The sequence below is a fragment of the Acartia tonsa genome, chromosome 13, assembly GCF_053477335.1.
Source record: "Acartia tonsa isolate MP-2025a chromosome 13, ASM5347733v1, whole genome shotgun sequence".
NCBI classification, from domain to species: domain Eukaryota; kingdom Metazoa; phylum Arthropoda; class Copepoda; order Calanoida; family Acartiidae; genus Acartia; species Acartia tonsa.
In genome coordinates, this window is record NC_137272.1 from 34629467 (window position 1) to 34651263 (window position 21797).

General features: G+C 36.7%; 1 protein-coding gene across 1 annotated transcript in view; it reads right to left on the reverse strand.

Annotated features, from left to right (window-relative positions):
- The window catches only part of LOC145304262 (TWiK family of potassium channels protein 7-like), a 101980-nt gene that overhangs the window by 68340 nt on the left and 11843 nt on the right, over positions 1-21797 (reverse strand). Inside the window, exons 2-4 of the mRNA XM_080146111.1 lie at positions 6249-6356; positions 4144-4198; positions 2600-2679 (exon numbers count right to left, since the gene is read on the reverse strand). Of these exons, the coding sequence (XP_080002237.1) occupies positions 2600-2679; positions 4144-4198; positions 6249-6356 (243 nt within the window). The remainder of the gene's footprint in view (positions 1-2599; positions 2680-4143; positions 4199-6248; positions 6357-21797) is intronic.

Here is a 21797-nt window from a genome sequence, read left to right on the forward strand (position 1 = left end):
ATAATGGGCATATCAACAATCTATAACATAAAAACATTCATATAAAACAAACGGGTTACTATATTTTATCACTTTTATATAAATTCTCTTGGAATTTAGCGGTAAAATTAAACACTCGAACACAAGCTCCGCTCGCAAAGACAATTATTATATAAATGAGCATAATTACTGGGCCGCCAGCTTTTTATAACCTCGCTCAAATCCAACCCCTATCACTTTTGACCGCCCAAACATAAACAAAGGGTTAACAACTTATTGTTACGTAAAATTTAATTACGGACGTCGAACGATATATTTTATAGATATTAAGTCTAAAAGGTACACTTGATAGCGACGTAATGTAAGATATTAGTCTTTAAAATGATTAAAATTTATTCATGTTAAAAATAACATAAATACAGCTAATACCAACAATGGTATAAACCATATGTACATATACAAAATATACAAACAAAGGGTTACCAACTATTGTTAGTAGAATCTTATATTTTTACATACATACGAGTAAGGTAACAAAAGAAAATAATACGATATGTAAATACTAATTGTACTTATACATTTTTATATAAAATATTGTTTATATTCAGGAAACAGTTATATTTAACAGAAATAGAGATAACTAACCAATCCATTATAGGTCTATCTGTAACGAAAGAATTTCTAGAATATCCCAGGGATAAAAGGATTAATAAAAGATTATTAAAACTTCTTTTGTTTAGATTACCATAGCCAGGATACCCCAAGGAACCGGTTGGAGCACGCGCACTAACTCTTTTTAGGATCTACCATGGACCAGCCTGGAGATAACCTAGATGATCATGGAGTATTGGAGCCCTACCACCACCCTACCTTGGACGGATTGCGGTTGTGTTCCTGTCAACACCTTGACACTATAGACGAGAACAACAACATCATCACCACACCAGAGTACGATGGATTCTCAGAGAACCTGTCCATCACCATCAGGAATTTCTTGTTAAATACAGCCCTGACTACCAGAGAAGATAGTAGAGTAGAGACCGATAGTGACACTAGCTCCAGCAGCACACTGTCCCTCTCTACCAATGACCTCAACCAACTCTACTATGACCTGGAAAATCACTCAATCACCTTGGACGAGAATGGAAACGAGGTAGCACAAGTGGACGCCCTTGGCTACATATCTACCTCACCCCCAACCTCAACCTACACTTCGAACGAGAGCACTTCACCACCTAGTTCATCATCAGAAGAAGCTGAACTATCCAGAACAACCAACGCAAAAACATTTATTGATGTGACAATGTTAGATAAAACTAAACCCCTCAAGAAAAGAATGTATTCTATTTGGGAGGTTTATCATCTTGTATACCCAGCTATGAAAATACGCAAATCATACTTTCTTAATGGAAAGCGTATTTAACTTAGCTTGGAATACATTTATAGTTTATTATATATGCCTATATACTGGGACTACTAAACTTTTTCTTTTTCTCTTTTTTCTTTTTTAACAACTTACCCCCATTGGAGATGCGATCCTCAATTTTCAAATTCTTTGAACGTACATATGAGACTTTTACAGAAATGCTTCGCATCCACAACTATCTATCTATGCTTGATATAAAATCAACACTATATAGATCATATTATGAACCTTTGATTGACACGTGCCCTGCAATTAACTAGTAGCACTCAGGGGCAAGACACAATTACTTTAGCTAGGCCCAAGGCATTATTTGTATCAATTTATGCATTCATAGGCCTGTCTCTACCTATATGACACCATATATGGGTAACGAAAGCCTATTCATGGTAATCTGTATGTGATTTGCTAATAGTATATGTTTATTAAAGATATTATGTTTATAGTTAATGTATTCGTATAAACAACCAGTACATATATGTATGCCTACAACCATGCCTGATTTACGTCACACATTAACACACAGATATTTAATTGCACAGACAAACACTAAAATCCTGGTCCAGAGCTAATGTTATAGCATGTACCTCTTGAATTTATTCAGTTATTTACTAACTCTCCTACCATCAACTTCTCTTTCTGGCTTTAAAAGGTAATGACTTAGTTGTTTGGCATGCATTGTAGTTTAAATTTAGGCCCCTTAGTACTTAGCATGAATTGAGCTCAGGCCTTATGTTAGAACTCTAACACTTAGCACAATTCACTGCTTGGGACTTAGGGCACATTTCTGTCCTACTCTACTTATAATTTTAACACTTATCCTGTAAATATTTCCATACTTAACTTATGCACTTGTGATATAAATACACTTTATAAAAACATTTTCCTTCCTTAATACTTAATATACTTATATGATTCTGATCGAATATCAAAACCAACCATTTATTCTTAGGTTAAAGCAACATAATACTTCGCGTGGGTCTTTTGTTGAGCTTCCACCAGCTCAACCAAATTCGTATTATACTTGTGGGAATAGAGGGTTAAGCATTCTAAACAAACGAACCGACGATGAGAATGTCTATGTGTATTGCATTAAAATTAGGTTTTAGTAGTACTCATAGAAGAGCGGTCTCCATACCTAAAATATGGACAAACGCCCCATTCGCACACACACTAGTTTAGCATGGAATAATTTACCTGGAATGACTCTTCAGACCTGTCTGATGACGCATTGTGTATTGAGGCGAGGAAGAGTATTCTTTTTGTCACCAATAATGCCTACAGCACCAGTCAAGATAACATTACAGACAATACTTAGATCCAGAGAGGGATGGGACAATGGGCTGTCTATTACACTAGTCCCTAAAGTTTTTTTAACAACGTTTTCTTATTCGTTGGCTTGAAAACTTTGGGACTTTGGGTGAATTTTGATTTATTAAGTTGTGCATTCAAACGTTTCAACCACTAATTTTGATCTACAGAAGAGTAATTGTGTGTCATCATTGGCGATGTACATTAGTATATCGGTCATTGTCTTATCCCTTTAGATCCCTGACTTAAATCATCCTCAGCGATATATAAAACTTTCTGTTGTCAAACTATATAATACTAGCGCTATTGCCTCTAGAGGCCTTAACAGGCACTTTAGGGAAGGGGAGAACTTCCATTTAAAAAAAAAACTTTTGGTGGGAGCGTATTTTTTTTCTAGATGCGATTTGTCTTGGAAAGAATTATATGGTTAATACCTTCCCTGGAAATAAACTTTGATAAACAAATACAAAAACAGACACACATCCTGTTACTTTTATTTGAACTAGCGGCTAGAGGCCTCTAGTGGCACTTTAAATGTTTTTGTTTGTTAAAGTTTACGATTTCTTTATATTACGGATACCTCTTAATGTTACGTTGAAGTCTCCCAGATTTTAAGAAAATTTTCAATTTTTTGTCATTTCTTTTGGGAGGGTGGTAGTACCCTCCCCCAAAATAGTTAAAAAACCTCCCAGGACATATGAGAATCTACCCTGTTAAGGAGAACCCGATCGGTTCAGCGGTTAGCGAGATCCTTCGGTACACACAGACAGACACAGAGACAGACAAACATCCTGATACTTTTGTTTTATATTATAGTGTATTATTTACAACATAATATTTTAACAAGGATAATCACGTCAAATAGTACCAATCTGTTTGGCTGTTTCTTTAGCCATGAATAAATTTATTGAGCCAATAAAATTGTAGGTAAAATTCCAGTAAATAAAAACAATTTTGGGTCAAGTACATTTCACGGTAAAGTGTTCCTGGTAAAGATTATTTCCAAAAATTTATAAACTTTAAATGCTGCTAACGGCCAAGCGGTGGAACGTATAGATTATGCTCGCACATGATTTAAACCGACAAAAAAAAGGCCTACAAAAAATCATGAGTAGTTATTAACAAAAAAGTGCACAGATATCTCGCAGTGTACATAAATGCTAGAAAAAGACTTATTTTACACGTTTTTTCTTTAGTGGAGCTTGCCCTGTGCATCTTTGGATCTTGGCTATTTCAGATTATTACGTTTCTTAACACGGTGTGCGGGCAGGACATGTACGTTTAGCCGTTTAAAATTCATAAATTTTTGGAGATAATCGTTACCAAGAACATTTTACCGTGAACTGCACTAGATCCCAAATATTTGATTATAAACTCTTTAAAAAAATCTATACATCTTGTATAAATAAACTTTATAATGGCTGTAATTTCCTGATATGTTTCTGCTCGTTCATGCTCATATGGATATTCTATTTCTTGAAATATCTAAATTAAAAAAAGTATGTTAACAAGGATGACAATATCCATAAAAGCAAAGCTCTTAAATGGTAGAACAAACGAACTCTTGAAGAGTGTCAAAAATGAATAAGTTTCGTCAAAATTGTACGTAAATTTGTTGCAAAATACAGATACTGTTAAGGACATACTTACATTTTTAAGACTTAATTATAGAGAAAGTTTCGCACATAATATTGTAATTTATTGTAATAGGAATTAGTATTTTTAAAAAGTTGATCAGATAATTGTATTACATAAAAAATTGTTATTAAAAAGTTTGAAAATTGAAACGTACGGACATTTTAGTAACGGTTATACGTTTTCTAAATCATACCTAGTTGTTAAAGGAATCATCATGCAAAGCTTGAAATCGATAGGACAATTCTAATATGACTAAATTAACAAAAAGAGCTGACCATTACGGACAGACTGACCGACTCTGATTATAGATAGCTCGCATTTAAAAATCTAATGTGACAAATCAATCCTAGTATAAAAGTAACATGATGTCTGAATAAAGCTGTATAACTAATCGGTGAACCAATAGTGTTCTATTTTACGTTGTAGCTGCCTATCGGTCCCGGGAAGGTTTATATCTATCTTGGGAGATAGGGCATACCCCAACTATCCCAAGAAAAACTTACCTCACTCCCCCATACATTTTATGTTTTTTTTTAAATTTTAAATGTTAAAGTGGAAGACAATTTATGACTGACCAAAAGGTCAAAGGTTATTCTTTGAATTGATTTGATTTATGTATTGTGGTTTCATTTATATTTTTGTTACTTTCGCTTTTTATGTAAATAAACAATACAAACAATAATTGTAGTTAGAAATGCATAAACAAAGCAATGTCCAATAGAATTCCTTTTTACCAAAATTCTCCCTCTATTTTAAGAGGGCAAAATATTGGTTTTTTTATCATGATAAAATTGGTATAAGGTACATTTTTATAGGTCTTTTCCAGTATGGCTTCGAAACTGATTAATATTCGCTGGATTAGACCCGGTTCTCATTAATACTGAAAAATAATTTATAGCATCGTAAAACAGCCAATTACAGACGAATATTAAAATAAAAATCATAAAATTTTATCATTTTTGTAACTTTACAAAGTATCTAAAAAATTAGCCATGTGACGTCATAAAAATTTAGGAGATGAGAGGAGAAGCGGGAAAGAAAACCCCTAAAAAAGAGATTACGTCACATAGCAGATTTTTACAAAGTTATATAATTTTTCAATTTAATATTCGCGAAAAGCTGTCTATAATAATAACTATAAATATATCATTTCACTTTGTTGGGAGGTTAAAATAAAGTTCCATATTAAATGTACTGGATAATGCAACTCAAACACTAATAATGTCAAAGTAATAAAGGATAATTAGTATTAATATATCATGCTATAATAAAGCACCAATATGTAGAGAAAATAAGTAGTAAACACTTATTTCCAAAATCTGTGTTGTATTTTTTAAAACTTTTTAATGATGTCCAATATTAAAGCTCCTTTTTTTCGAAAATTATGTCTGCAATTGATATTTTAACTACATTCAATAAAAAAAAGAACAGTAAATAATAAAACATTAGTAGACAAAGTCAACACTTTTTGAAAATAATTCTGAACATTTAAAAAGATTGATATTCTTGAAAATAATGAATTGTACATTTCCAAGGTTAAGAATTATAAAATAAGTTGACCTTACACATAACCAAGATAGGTTAAGTCCAAAATGAAAATATTAGTGTCTCCATAGCGCGACTGCGACACGATTGGAAAATTTAATATTTTTGTGAGAGGGGGAAAGGGTTATTTTGTTATCTTTCTTAAAAGAGAGAACCTACACTCCCCCAAAATGAATAAAAACCTTTCCTGGACCTTTAAGAAACTTCACTGCAAAGTATAACCATATATCGGCCATGCGGTATCGAAAACCTTTGCTTCACACACAAACAGACAGACAGATTTAATTTGAGCAATAATGACGGACATATCTTAATTATAAAGTAGCTGCGCTACGTGTGATCCATAGCTTACCTTTGCCCCAATGGCTGTATAGATGATAAGACCCAGATAGAGCCCAACATGATTCGCTAGAACTTTCAACTTGCTCACTGCTTCAGTTTCTCGTAAGGAATATATTCCCTAAATAAAAAAAAACATTATTAAATTGGTTATACCTATTGGACTAAATTTAATATTAAACAACCTTAAAATGATTTTTGGCTTCTAGATATTTTGTGCAAAATGTAAAAAGCGTAGCTGTCCACAGTGTCCTAGCAAAATGGGTATAGATGTCACTTATTTTGGCCTACATATTCTATTGACGTCAGGAAATATTCTATGCCCAATCTATTTTCTAGGGGATTTCTTTCCCCCTTCCCTTTCTTTTTCCCTTGAACTATGACGTCATTAGAATAGGTAGGCCAAAAGCTGTGACATCTATCCCCATTCTCCTAGGGCACTTAACACAGCTACTGAAAAGACTAGCTAAATGTTTTTTAAAACAATTTCTTGCTGCAAGATTAGACAGTTTTGCACTATAGTTTCATGCCAATACCATCTACATTTGGTGCCTTAGGAGAGTTGGGTTGTATAATACTCCCCCAAAATATTTATTTAAATATTTGGCCATCCCACCTCCAAACATTTTGGATTGATAAATAGAAATATTGGATTAAATTCTCTGATTTTATTTGTTTTTAAATTTTGGAGTATTTTAAAGTAATGACTGAAAATTTTGAAATATATGTGTCAAAATGCCATTGAAAACATCGTTGAAATAAAGGGGGTGGGAGGTGCTTCGGTTATTACTTTAGATTAGTTAAGGTTTGGTTTTATACATTACTGGGTAGCCCCGCAGGGTTAAGGCACTTCAGGAATAGGCCCCCTTTGGAAAAGAAAACCTCCTCTTTTTAATAAATCTTTAAACAGAGGGGGAGGGGGTGGCAGTGCTCGAAAGGCACTTTGATGGAAAGCACCTGAAACTTTTACTTATGGAAAAATAATTATATTGGTGTTAATGATGTTTCTAACCTTATTAGGTTAAGTGAATATTTTTATGGTTTTATTAACTGTTAGAAGCGCAGCTTCTCTATTTCTTATTTGTGTCTGTACGTCAAGTTGTAGCTTAAAAGACGCTTAGAACAAAACTGCTATTTTATTAATTATTCAAGAGATTTAAAAAAAAATAGACCTGTAGTGTAATTGTTAAAAACTAAAAACTACAAATTCTTTATATGATTTACATTATTACCTTATATACATTGTACAAAAAATAAAAATAATCATAAAATAAAAACAAACAAATTTGAATAAACTACCAAGTCATGTACTATGTATATTACAGTGCAAAATATAAACAATATATAAGTTGATGTATATTCAAGTTAAAACAAGGATGAAAACATCCTCAGAGTTGAAATATTTTTTTTTAACATAACAAAAAAATATCTAATATTTCGTACAACCTAAAATGCTTGTTATGTTTAAATATACATTACTAGCGGCTTCGCCCCTAGCCTCTAGGGACTTTGCCCCAAGAGATGATCAAAATCAAAAAGGACCAAGGAAATCTTCAGCAAAAAAAAAAAAAAAAGGACAAAGGAAATCTTAGCAAAAAAAAATAAAAAAAGGACCAAGGAAATCTTCAGCAAAAAAAAATGGGGGATATTTTGATTTTTTGGGGGATGGGGGTGTTCCACCCCCCAAGAAAATAGCCTAAACCACCAGAGGACCAGTAGCTATATTGCCTGAAGAGTAGAATCCGATCGTTTCAGTGGTTACGGAGATCTTAAGGGACGGACAGACGGACAGACAGACATCATTCTACTTTGTATTATAGATAAGAAATATTAAGACAAATACCTTATCTTTCTGGGATTCAATATACCAAAAATGAATCAACATTTAAGAAATGAATATTTGAACTTTCTGATTGTAGTAAATAATTCCATATTGTTTCAGAAATCATGATGAAATGTTTGAAGTTTCTGACGCAATATAATTATCTAAAAGAGTAATATGTATAGGACGAGGTACATATAGCCAAACGGTTTTCTAATAGTAGAAAAGCTTCGCTTTATAAAAAAAGGTATCTAAATATGAAATATGAGGAAGAAGTTTAGATTGAATATTAAAACTTTATAGCATAAATACAGTAGTTAGGCAGGAATGGACTACATTGGACATTTTACCAAAAAAACTGCTAATTGTAGCCATGTAAAGGTCAAAAAAGATCTATTTTGATAAAAGTTTCTTCGCAAGATTGTAAAAGATACAGAAATTTGGATTTTAGTAATATTTACGCTTTAGGTTTATTACAAAATCAAAAATGGCTTAAACAGTCAGTTCAAGAGCAGCTTTATAGTTTTCTTGGCATGTTTTTTTTTGCCTTTTTTAAAGGCTAGGTTAGATCAAATCATTCGACAGAAGAGTCAAAAATATTAACTCTTATTTATAATTAATAAAAACATCTGTAGTAATTGCATGAGTACTTTTATTGTCATGTTTTTTTCTAAGCTTACGAAGTTTTTTTCTTTATGACAAATATCTTTATTCTTTGTCCCCTAATCCTCATATAAAAGTAACAGAATGTTAATCTCTCTCTCTGTATGAAAGGATCTCATGTGCCAGAAAAGATTAAGAAAAAATATGCCAACCTAAAATTATTTCTTTTTAAAATGAAATTGAAATTTATGAGGGATTGACTCCCCCTCCAACCACCCTAATACTTGTGCCCCTAGAGGCTTTTGCTGGTGTACCTGCTACTAGTGTATACAACATGTACATAATATACCTATAAACCTTTGTGAGAAAATAATTTGAAAGTGTAAAAAAGTTTTGTTAACAAAGGCAAAGTAATTTAGTGTGCATCTAGATTAGAAGAATGGAACATTAATTTATATTTACAACAAAAACTTTTTAACCCGAAATCTGCAGCCAAAGAAAATGTACCAAAGCTTATATTCTAGTTTATAAGCACCCCTAGCATTAAGGGGCTCTTTATGGGAAGAAATGGGGAGTAAAGAGCAGAAAAATAGCTTAAAACAATCCCAAAACTTACATTAAAAAGTAAAATTGGCTTAAACCAACCTGATTCAGTAGTTAAAGAAATCTTAAGGTGCATACAATAGAACCTTACTACTTAATAAAAGAAGGATTAAAATTTCAAATAGCACAGCAAAAATTAATTTTGATTTTCTACAATAAAGTTTTCAAATTTAAGCGAGCAATTTCAAAATTTGCTTCAATGGAAAATGTCTGAATCAAATATAAATAGCATCTATCCTTCAACTCTATCTCTCTGTAAGTCTGTTTGTCTGTCAGCCTAGTAATTCCTAACACTTAGTAAAGATTTAATTTCTATCTGAATTTACTCTTCCGTCCATATGTCTGTATGTTCTATATATATTTTCGTTATTTGCATATAGCAGATAAAGTTAACCTTGTTTTTTAGAAAAGGCCCGTCAGATTACATCCAATTCGAAGCTGCTACAATATTTTTGGAAAATTTGACAATGGTAAATATTTTTACAAGTTCAGAACAACTTTTAACTTTCCTGGCTCTGACAGCTTGGGTTGGAGTAACAAATCTTTTCTGGTTTTAAATCTTGTTGAAATAATTTAGTGCTTTCCCACAAAAAGCCTATTGAGCACTACTGATACCCCCATGTTCATAGAACAAGTTGAAAATAAGAGAAAAGCTATCTTTTTTTCCAATGGTTAACCACTTCTGGGAGCCCTGACCCTACGAGACCTTTACTATAAAAAATATAAACATACCTAACTTGGCCAAGTTGAAGAAATAAACGTAGGGGGAGAAAGTCACTCAAAAAACGGCCACTTGACGTCATGAAAACGAGGGATTATCCATCTCTTTTTTAGGAGTTGTCTTTCCCACTTCTCCTCTTTTATCTCTTATTTTTATGACGTCACGTGGCTGATTTTTGAGTTACTTTCTCCCACTACAATTAAACAAACGAAAACTGCTCCATCCTTACTTTTAATTCTGTTTTAAAATAATTAAAAATTTGAATGATGAGACTTTAGAATAAAGTTGTATGCTAGTTGTTTGGAAGTTAACTACCCAATAGCTAAAAATATTTTGAAAAAAAGATCATAAAATCTAAGTGTTGTTTGCATGAAAGTAAATCTCAAAAAGAAATCAGTTAGAAAGGACATGTAACAAACAGAAATTATGACATCTAGACATTCCCAAAAATATAATGTTTTCCATTACAAGCCTATTTTAAAAGTTTGACAAAAGATTTTGCTTGCATTTAACATGCATATGTTGGGGATGGATATTTCATATTTATGCTAAATACCTTCCTTTTACATACAGGGTGATTCAAACAAAAATTATTCTAAATTAAAATAATTTTTTTTTAATTTTCATCAATTATACCATAAATTATGATACATCAGTGGATGCAGAATATACGTGGATATTATGACAGGAGAAAAATTGTCGTCAATTTAGGTTGCAATTTGCCCTCGCTTTTATTGGTCGGGCCGTTTATCCAGTAGGAAGGAAGGGAGGAGTGGGTAAAGGAGGGGGATGGGGGATATCGTTATTTTAGTCCGATATAAAGTTCACTTTATTACAAAACATAAAAATCTGATGCAAGTAAGAATATATCTATTGACTGATAAAGATTCTAATAATTCATAATGAATTGGTTGGTTGCTCAAATTGAAAAATACACCCTGTATATTGATATTTAAGTAATGTGCATAGTTGAAGTACAGAGAATATCTAATAAAATGCTCAATTTTTAATTCGAAGCTTTTCTGTTATTAGAATATATTCATAAGGCTGTAACGTGAAGCTACGATCGTTAGTTGAGACATGTCAGAAGCATTCTATTAATTTCAAACCTCACAAGTTATTTGATTATGAATGCAAAAGCATAATAGCTTATATTTAATAATAATTTGACTGATAAAAGAAAAGTTTGAAAAGTATGAACTTTGTATAAAATACTTTGCATATTTGTGCTTTTGTGTGCATTTTATAATTCAACTATGATTTGCATTGACATTTCCTGCAGGGGTCTAAAGGGATAAGACAATGGGAAATAAAATTATGTACATCCCCAAAAAAATTATCCCCTCTGTAGATTACAATTACTGGTTGAAACTTTTGGACACTCAACTACGGAGTAATAATCCTGTGGGGCCTTTTTAAACCTTACTAAACCTAACCATACCTAAAATAAGCAGAAAATTTTAAATTACAATAAAAATTGGTCTGTTGTGTAGATGCAATATGAAGATATTAAATAGGTTTAAACTACCAATAAACAAACTCAACATACTTGCTAATTATAATTTAATAACAAGGATGATAACTTTATACATAAGTAAAGAAGCACAAAATAATTATGGATGGACAAACGGACAAAGTGAGTTATAGAGTTATAGAGATGTTCAATTGTCATAAAAAAGAGATTAGTGTCATTTGTAGCAATGCCGACAGACTAACAGACCATGTAAATCAGGTACTAAATGATTATAGGTACAGGGAATCTTAACATTTCGAATCGTAGGACCCAAAAGAAATATTGTTTCCCAAAAATGGGCAAATAATATAAAGATAGACATTTCGAACTATAGAGTAGCTTCGCTACTCAAAATGACTTTATATACATAATATTAGCATAATAAAGGTTGATTATAAAGTTGCATATTTCATTTGAATTTCAGTTTATGTTTGTATATGAGTGTGAGTGTGTGTGTGTGTGTGTGGGTGGGTAGATGAGTATTCCCCCTGCATATCAAAATATGTTAATGTCATTGTTGTTCACAACTCATTTGGGATTCAGGGATTTGACAATGACACAAATCCTATAAAATTTTCAAGGTTCACCTAGAAATTAGTTTTTATCTTAAAAATAAATGAATTTTTAAGACTACTAGGCAAGCTAATTTTTTAAAAAGATGTTCCAATAAGTTACCCAATGATTCTAAATTATGCCAGTTGTGGCTCCTAAATTTAAGGTAAACTAGATTATGAATTAATTGTACAAGACCTTACCACTCCTTCCTGATACTCATACATTACATGTTGTGTTTATTAAGCAGTATCACCGTTTTAGCCATTTGGGTTTAGACCCCCCCCCCCTCACCCTTCTATTATAATTTAACTTATCCTAATGTATAAAGTAGTAAGGTATTTTGTCTAAATTTTAAGATATCAATGAAAGCAGTTTTAGGGAAGCTTCAAATGGGTTTTGTAATTGTTTTAGGGTAATATATTCTAAGTCTTATAATGGTTTTAGGCTATCTTTAAGTGTACAAACATTGTAGCTTCTGCGTAGCTAGTTTTATAACAAATCAACAAGAATGACAAATTACATTACCACAAAGCAAACCACAAAAACATACATAACTAGCCTTTCAAATCCTCACAAGTAAATCAACTAATGTCAAAAATTAAAGATTTAACAACTACATAATTTAAAATAAAAGGCAGAACAAATGATCTCTAAATAGCATTGCAAATAAGTTAACAATGTATTCTAGATAGCTAAATACCCTTGTAGATTTTTATAGGTCCAGGTAAGGTATTTTACTAATTTGGAGGAGAGTGCCAACCTCATCCCAAGAAAAATTATCATAAAGTGAAAAAACCTGAAAAAATTAAAATATCTAATGTATATCTGAATTCTTATTTTTTTAATGCATAACGCCTCTTTAAATAATTTAATAATTGTTTCCATTAAACTAAAATAAGATAAAACATTTATTCAATGCATTTTGTAAAGTGGCCATTTACCAAATTCAATAAATGCTCTCTAGCTGACCTTTAATAAATAAAATATAGAATTTCAATACAAATTCTCACACACACATATCATTTCATATGCAAAATTTATTGGGTTCAAAACTAGGTCTCTGCAGCCGCAGCCGACTTTGGCGTGTTTTTTTTGACAGACCGCAGCTAACTGTTTCTTTTTAAAATATATTAGTTAATTTGCAATCCAAGCAGTATCACCTTTAAGAAGACATTATTAGCAACTCGCAGCTGACAAAATGATCATAAATTAATTAAAACTTTAGGCACTTGAAGTATAGTGGAAAACTGGGATAGTCAAGCGACTAAAATACTCAAAATTCGGATCTTGGACAAAGTAGCCTCGGACAAAGTAATTTTAATTTTGACTAGTTCGAGACTATTTTTATAACTGACAAAATCTCTTTTTCAGTGTGTTTTTCTAATATAATGATTTAGCGGTGCATTTAAAGGATTATAATCGCTTGATAACCTTAGTTTCCTAAGTACTTTAAAACCACATATCTCATTTTGGCGGCTGATCTGGAGTCGAACCTGTGACTGCCGACCTTTGATGAAAACTGTAAAGTCACACTCAAACTTGGAAATTATGCATACAGTTTCTTATTTTAAATAATTTTTATTTTATGTTTGTCAAAATTTAATTATACTTGAAAAATTTTCATTTTTTGAAAAGAACAAAACTATCTGACTTTTGTATTGGAGCTTAAAAGTTATTGATCATTAACTAATTTGTTAATGAAACACTAGAGTTTGATTATTTTACCGTTCATTCATTAAAAATCACCAGCGTCTTTTCATAAGAAAAGGATATCCCTATACATTTTTGTGCTGCTAAGTGCCACACAAAATTACCATTTCCTTCTTTTTGTAATACACAGTTAACCAGAGCAATATCCAGGTTTTTCAAACAAAATTTAGCATAAAAGAATATTTACATTAAGTTATTAAATGACTGAGCAAAAGATAAAATAATAGATTTTAAATAACATTCTATTGCAACAAAAAGGTGATGTTAGCAAATAATTTCTTGAATAAAATCATAAAACGTTTTTTCATTTAATTTTCATTTTTTTCACTGTTGTGTTTTTATTTGACATTAAAAATAAAAATCATAAAAAATCTTCCAAATCAAAGAGAAAAAATCTTTGAATTATTGGTCAATTTAAGTTCAAAGATTTTTTTATTGTAAAAAGTTAATTTTTTAAAAATATTTTAGAAAAAAAATCTTCTAACAAAAATAAAGTTATCATAATCCAAGATGGCGTCACTACATGTAAAATAATATTTTCAAAACAAAAAATTTAAACTTGAATATCTTTTTTCACAGATTGAATTTCAAAAATCGGTCTGACAGTTTTTCCAAAGTCAGTATGATCTATTGAATGAAAAAGGTTTGAAACTGATAGAACATTTCTTTATACTAAAACATATTTTTTCTCTCGTTTTTTCCCACACTTCCAAAAAATGAAATTCAATAAAAATTAAATGGTTCTAACGTTAAAAAAATTTTCTCACGGGTCCACAAAATGAATTTAAATGAAAATCATATGTACCATTTAAATCAAAATAAATGGTTCCCACATTCTATAGATTTTCCCACGCTTGACATTCTTGAAAAATGCTAAATAAATAGACATTCCATTGCAAAAAACGCGATCTTTGGTTTGTTTAAATGTCCATTTATTTAGCATTTTCAAGAATGTCAAGCGTGGGAAAAATTTTAGAATGTGGGAACCATTTATTTTGATTTAAATGGTACATATGATTTTCATTTAAATTCATTTTTTGGACCCGTGAGAAAATTTTTTTACGTGAGAACCATTTAATTTTCATTGAATTTCATTTTTTGGAAGTGTGGGAAAAAACGGGAGAAAAAATATGTTTTAGTATAAAGAAATGTTCTATCAGTTTCAAACCTTTTTCATTCGATAGATCATACTGACTTTGAAAAAACTGTCAGACCGATTTTTGAAATTCAATCTATGAAAAAAGATATTCAAGTTTTAATTTTTTGTTTTGAAAATATTTTTTTACATGTATTGACGCCATCTTGGATTATGATAATTTTTTTTGTTAGAAGATATTTTTTCTAAAATCTTTTTTAAAAATTAACTTTTTACAATAAAAAAATCTTTGAACTTAAATTGACCAATAATTCAAAGATTTTTTCTCTTTGATTTGGAAGATTTTTTATGATTTTTATTTTTAATGTCAAATAAAAACACAACAGTGAAAAAAATGAAAATTAAATGAAAAAACGTTTTATGATTTTATTCAAGAAATTATTTGCTAACATCACCTTTTTGTTGCAATAGAATGTTATTTAAGCAAACCAAAGATCGCGTTTTTTGCAATGGAATGATTATTTTATCTCTTATGTTTTTTTTTGGGGGGGGGGGGGGGACTTATATCAATCTAATGTTTTTATAAGGTCTACTCTGTCATGACCCCAAAATTGAATTGAAACAAACTGGGATTGGGGATATATTATTCCTTCTATAATTTTATGTTAATCTGCCTTTGTATTTGACTAAAATTACCCAATAACTATCTTATTACAAACATAATTTCGTTCCAGTGAACTGTGAATTCATGACATGACCAGAAAAGTATAATTTCCTTGTAACAGAAAAATGCAACTTTACAGAAGAAAAAAAAGATTATTGATTTGCTGTCAGTGCAGTTCAGGTTTCAGGAAAAGATTTTCAACCAATACTTCAATTTCATAAGATACATTGAATTCATTGTAGCAGTAAAGCTACTAGATAGCTGACTTTGTCTGTTAGTCAGAAACGTTTGAGAGAAAGTATGTTATTTTTGTCTGCTATTTAAGATAAACAGCTGATATTTGGTTAAGATGTGCAATAGAACATTTTGCTGTCCATGCATCTATTACCAAACATGGACTTGTCATCAAGAGCTTGATCTTTAAATCGTTTTTATGGTGATTTAAACCGGGGCGATTCAGAGTGAACCGTAGGTGCGCTGGTGGTTAGCCACAGCGCGCCTATAAAACATTGATATTTAAAAGATTTTCGGCGCGGTGTTGTTAAATTGCTTGCGACACTCAATAAAATATCGATCCGCGCCAGTACAACTTTATTACATAAGCCGTGTCAGTAAGACATTTTATGTAAAATTCCGTGTCAGCATGGTATTTTATATAAAACATTAATATATAATTTATTTTAAAAATAACTATAAAAATGTTTTCACGATAGTTTTGCAATAAAATATTAAAGTAATTAAAAAAAAATATCCATTTATTACATATGCAATGGGTCTTTCGTTGGGGCTCAGTGCATGATTCACCCCGATTTAAACCGGCAATGCCACTCGGTGAGTGTCATTGCCGCGCCGGGCCCGCGCCACTGCCCGATTCAAATCGCCCATGCAAATTCGATTTAAAGATTGATATTAATAATTTGATGGTGCGCCAAATGAATCGCCCTGGTTTAAATCACCTACAAACCTATTTAAAGATCCAGCTAAGGTTTATTCATTTTGTGAGAAAAACTTAATTAATTAAGATTACAGGTTACAGTCCCTTTCCTGACAACGCCTCTTAAGGGGCGTTACGTCGTATTTTTACAGTAGCTTTTCTCCTATTTATAGCTCCTGCGGGGGGCTTTAACCCTGAGGGGAAAATTGCCTAAACTTGCGGGGCAATCACCTAACCCAACTTAACCTAACCTAATTTAAAATAACCTATCAAAAGCAGCTGTAAAAATACGAAAAAACGCAACTTAAGAGGCGCTGTCACGATAGGGGCTATACCGAGATTACACTTACAAATAAATAAATAGTCTAAAACCTATAATAATTATTAGTTGATGCTTATTGGTTATTATTCTCCAATAGGAATTACACATATCTTACCTAAGTAATATAGATTGATAGACAAACGGACATTTGTAACCAAAAAGTTGCTACACTTCCAACATTTTAAATAAAACAGATTCAAATTAAAATAAGATTTGTAGTAAAAAATTAGAATTCTGGAGGGCAGGTTAAGAACATTTTACATCCTGGCAATAAAAAGGTTTAAATTGAATTAAAGCAATATAATCTTAATATTAGACCATTTAACATGGAAAATTGGAATCGTTCTAAAACTGCGAGTTCAGCCAATATCAAACTTATTCCTTTTTTATATTTAATTTTCTTTATTTTAGAAAAAATATTATAACTGTGGTATCCGCCGAGGATAAAGGGCAGACACCGGAGTTCAATTAGATTACGGCAGTGTGACAGACGTGGACACCTTACTATAGAGAAGCTACGCTTCTCTAGCTTTCACTAGATAATGATCAACATCTATTTCAGTTGTCACTTTATTGAAGGTTTGAAAGATACTAAAGCTATATACAACAAACAATAATAACATGGATAGGAATAAATAATCATAACATAAAAGCATAAATAATACATATACAATGGTCAGTTTGGGCAATAATGATCCCCCATCCCTGAAAAGGGTGGGGGAGAATTAAGAATACAGTTAACCATAATAAACATGACAGATTCAATCATTAATTCTAAGCGTAGGGAGGGGGTCACTAGACCCCTTCCCCAGGACTCGGGGGAGGGCCGTTGACCCTCCACCGAACCCCAGATCAGGGGTGCCATAGGCATGGCTCACGGTTGCCGAATACCACAACTCTCCCCTCGGAAGGCTGGGAGGGGGTTTCCCTACCAGACTTCCGACAGTGGTTGAGGCCTTCGGCCCGCTCCTTAGGGCTAAAATATATACAAACGATAATGATTCAATGGAATCCTAGTGGTGAGTATCTTCTTAATGTTGATGGGCTCCCAATGTGGGATAGAAGGCAGAGGCTGGCTTGGGTTGGACACGTTGGTCAGCGCCGGCAGGTATCAGGTTTGCTGGTGGCACAGTTGTTGCTGGAACAGTCAGCAGTGGGGCCTGCTGGTTGTTGTTGGCAACGGCTGGGGCACTGGCTGTCAGGTTGATCGTTTGAGCAGCGGCCTGTCCTCCTGAGGGGCCGCGGGGTCTGCCAGAGGGCGGTCCTGGCCTACCTGGGCGGTCATGCCCGCTGTCAGTGGATTTCATAGACACCATTTCCTCTGCTGCTTCCCTGCCGATGGGAATGGCATTCCAGTCCACTGAAAAGTCCCGGGACTTGGCATGGTTGAGCCTGGCTCTAGCCAGCGCTTTCCTATATAAAGCTGGATGGTACAGGAACACTTGTGATATCGCATTCAGGGCTGCTCGGACTCCTCCTTGTGCTGCTGCTAGGGAAATGATGGTTAGATCCCCCAGCAGTTTGAGGATCAACAACAGCAAACACAGTATGGCTGCGCCATCTCCCCACTCGTGGATGGCTTGTCTAAATCCAGCCCAGACATCCAGGGCTGCCTCTCCTTCCTCCGCCAGTCGGTCAATGTTGTAGGACACTATCCCATGGTCTCCTGTGGCCGAACAGCTGCCTTGCTGAACGCAGGAGCCATAGGATAGGCCGGTCAGCATGGCACTCTTGTATGCTGGGAACGCCAGCAGTTGTTGCCAGTCGTTCAACTCAGCCTGCGAATACAAGCCACCTGAACTGAAGTCATCTAAGGGTTCTGTCAACAACTGCTTAGGCGTATCCAGCGGGGGTGGCCTCTTCTTGGGAGCAGGGGTTAACTCTATCCAGCCTTCCTCCGCGTGCACCGTCAGGGGGTAGGTGGAGGAGCAAGGAATCTTGGTGGCGTGTTCACTGTATACCCGTGTCACAGCGTCTACAAAACCTGTGGGCTCTACTGGCACTTTGTCCCAACACTCCTTGTGTTCGCGGACAACATACTTGTGGCGTTGGCAGGTCAGCTGCAGCAGGATGTCTCCCCTCAGTACCGAGAACGTGCTCCCCTGGACACGCACCGGGTGGGCCGGGTCTAGTTGCTGGAGCTTCCAGCAGTTGGCCGCTACTTCTTCTGCTGCGGTGCTTTTCATGCGCGTTTCCAGGGTAAACCCAATATAACCTGCATGGATCTGTGCTTGAAGGGGAACGTCAACATCCCTGGCCGACACTCTGGGCAGCGCAGCCGCGGCTGGGTCAGCTGCCACGAACAACGCTGGATGGTTTGTGGCATGGGCCTCGAAGTCGCAGTTCACAATCGAGGTGGGGTTGGTCATGTTGATGAAAAACTGGGCCTGATGGTCAACCAGATATGCATCCATCACCAGGCTGGGCTGGAGGCTGCGGATCAGCCTCAAGGGGCAATCTCTTCCCAGGTGGTCCCACACGTAGGTTGCTTCCCCAGTGATGCAGGACAGCTCAGAATGGGGACACTCTAGGGTCAGGTGGTCAGACTGGGACTCCACCCGTCCATCCTCCACCACATAGGTCTCCTCCTTGACCAGCAGCCGCCGCTCCTGGAGCACTAATTCGTTGCGGTATAGCTGGCCCTCAAAGTGGACGTCCTCCCCCTCGCAACCCACCCCCTCGGGGCTGTTGAGGAGGGCGCCCACCATGTCGATGGTGAAGAACTGGGGGTGGTTCAGCTGGAACGTCAGTGGCTGGGTCTTGCCTGGCAACGTGTAGACTCGGTTCCTGGCCAGGTCTCGGCACGCTTCTGGGTCTATCTTGGTTGGCCTCATGAGGGTGGGGACCGAGGTCACCTTGAGGTGACCCCATACCCCACACCTGAATGTCCACTGGGACACGGTGAGCTGACAGCTGTACCCAGTGGTTTCCCTCACCTTGACTTGCTGCAGGACGTGCACTTCATGGCCCAGGGGCACCTCCTGGTGTAGGGGCTCCGTGTTACACATCTTTTCTTTATTGTAAGACGTGACATGGGTGGGGTTGGCACAGTCCCACCCCACCAGGACGTAGCTGGTTGTAGGCCACACGGCTGCCAGCAGGAGGCCCCACAGGACCATCCACCAATGGGAGAGGTTTCCAGGTAACCATCTTCCTCGTACACGCGGCTGGGGATCTTCAGCTCTGGTCACGGCTGCTTCTTGGGACTGGACACGGCTGGGCTGCTCCTGGCTAGATACAAGTTTCCATTGAGCGTTATCTGTATGCGGCCGAGGCACCCCGATACCCTCCCCAATGACAGACTGGCAAGCGACTGGCACTTGCCTGGGTGTCGGCTCCCCTAGCCCTAAGTGCTCCCTTCCCTTGTCCAAAGCATGCCCAGTGGCATGGGGCTGAAGTGCATGTGGCACAGGCTCGCCCTTACTCACTGCCCTCCCCTGCCCTAGGAACTCAGGTGCATGTGGCACAGGCAAGTCCTTATTTTCCCAAATTTCAATCTCCCCAGCCTCAGGTGCAGGGGGCACAGGCAAGGCTGGGTGTTTACAATATTTTGGATACAACACATTTAACAAATTCAACTTATCCTGATGTTGAGCAGCTGGGTTCCCTTGGCTGGCAGGGGGCTCTGGATGGTAGGTAGCTGGACTCTCCCTGCAGGCTGGTGGCGCTGGCTGGCATGTAGCTGGGCTCTCCCTGCAGGCTGGTGGCGCTGGCTGACTGGGGGTGACGGGTGTCACCCCTTCCTCTGGGACCGCTGGCTCGTTCCAGGACTCAGGTCTCTCGGTGGCGGCGACGGTTGTCGCCCCAGACATCAGGTTGGAGGCTGGCTCGTTCCAGGATCCAGGTATCTCGGTGGCGGCGACGGTTGTCGCCCCAGGCACCAGGTGGGAGGCGCTGGATAGCACCCCCCCATCATCCCAGGTGGCGACGCCGGGTGGCGTCCCATACATCGATGCAGAGGTGCTGGCTAGCACCTCCTGCCTCTCTCGTTCAGCGGCTGCCAGGGCCTCCCCATACACCGTCTCAGGGACGCTGGGCAGCGCCCCTCCACTCTTGCTGGGTAGGCTCAGTCGGGCAGGTTCCATCATGTTGAGGCTAAAAGGCTGGGGCCTCAGCACCTCTGGCTCGGCTATGTTGTTGGGCTGTATCAGCTCTGGCCCCAGATGGTTAAGACTGAAGCCTAGGCCAACCCGGTTGGGTTCAGCCGCGCCGCCCAGTACGTTGATCCTAGCTGGGACAGTCCCAAACTGCGGCATCCCATCGGCTCGGTCCGCAGCTCTGGGGGCGGCTGCTTGCTGTGGTGGTGCTGGGGGCGCGCTCCCTTCCATATGGGCCACTCTGCTGGGCTTCCCTGGAGGGGCACCCTTGTCGGCGGTGCGCCTGCGGCTGGCTACCTGGGCCCAGTCGGCTCTACAATCGGCGGCCGTGTGACCGTCATAGTGGCAACGCTCACACTTGGCAGAACGGTCACGGCGTGGCTGGGTGCGTCTCTCCTCTAGGCTAACTTCCACAGGCGTTGGGCAGTCTCGAGCTCGGTGGCCTCTCCCCTGGCAGCGGTAGCAGCGGCCTGGAACCTTGTCATCTGGAGCGACCTTCCCCATCTGGTGGAGACCCGGAGCCAAGGAGCCAATCTCCATTGGCTCCGACTCGTCATATTGGGGCAACTGGATGCAGGCAGATCCAATCAGCCCGTCGGTCGAGTCCACTAAGCACACACCTTCCTTCAGCTGCTTAGTAACCATGGTCACGGTGAACATGGCCTTACGAGTGTACTCAGGTACACTCGTAATTTCATGGTTCATCATGAGGCGTTTTACGTTGGCGTTACGAATTCCACGATTTAATTCGTCCACCAACAACTCAAGATCCTCATGGTTGTAGGCGTCCCTATACAAGGCGCACTTAGTTGATATGTACGCTTGTATAGGTTCTGTCGAGTGTTGCTTGTAATCCCTAAACGCTTGTTTAAGCGTTTGGGATTCAAAAGCAGGGCGAAATAGCAACTCACACTCGGTCTTG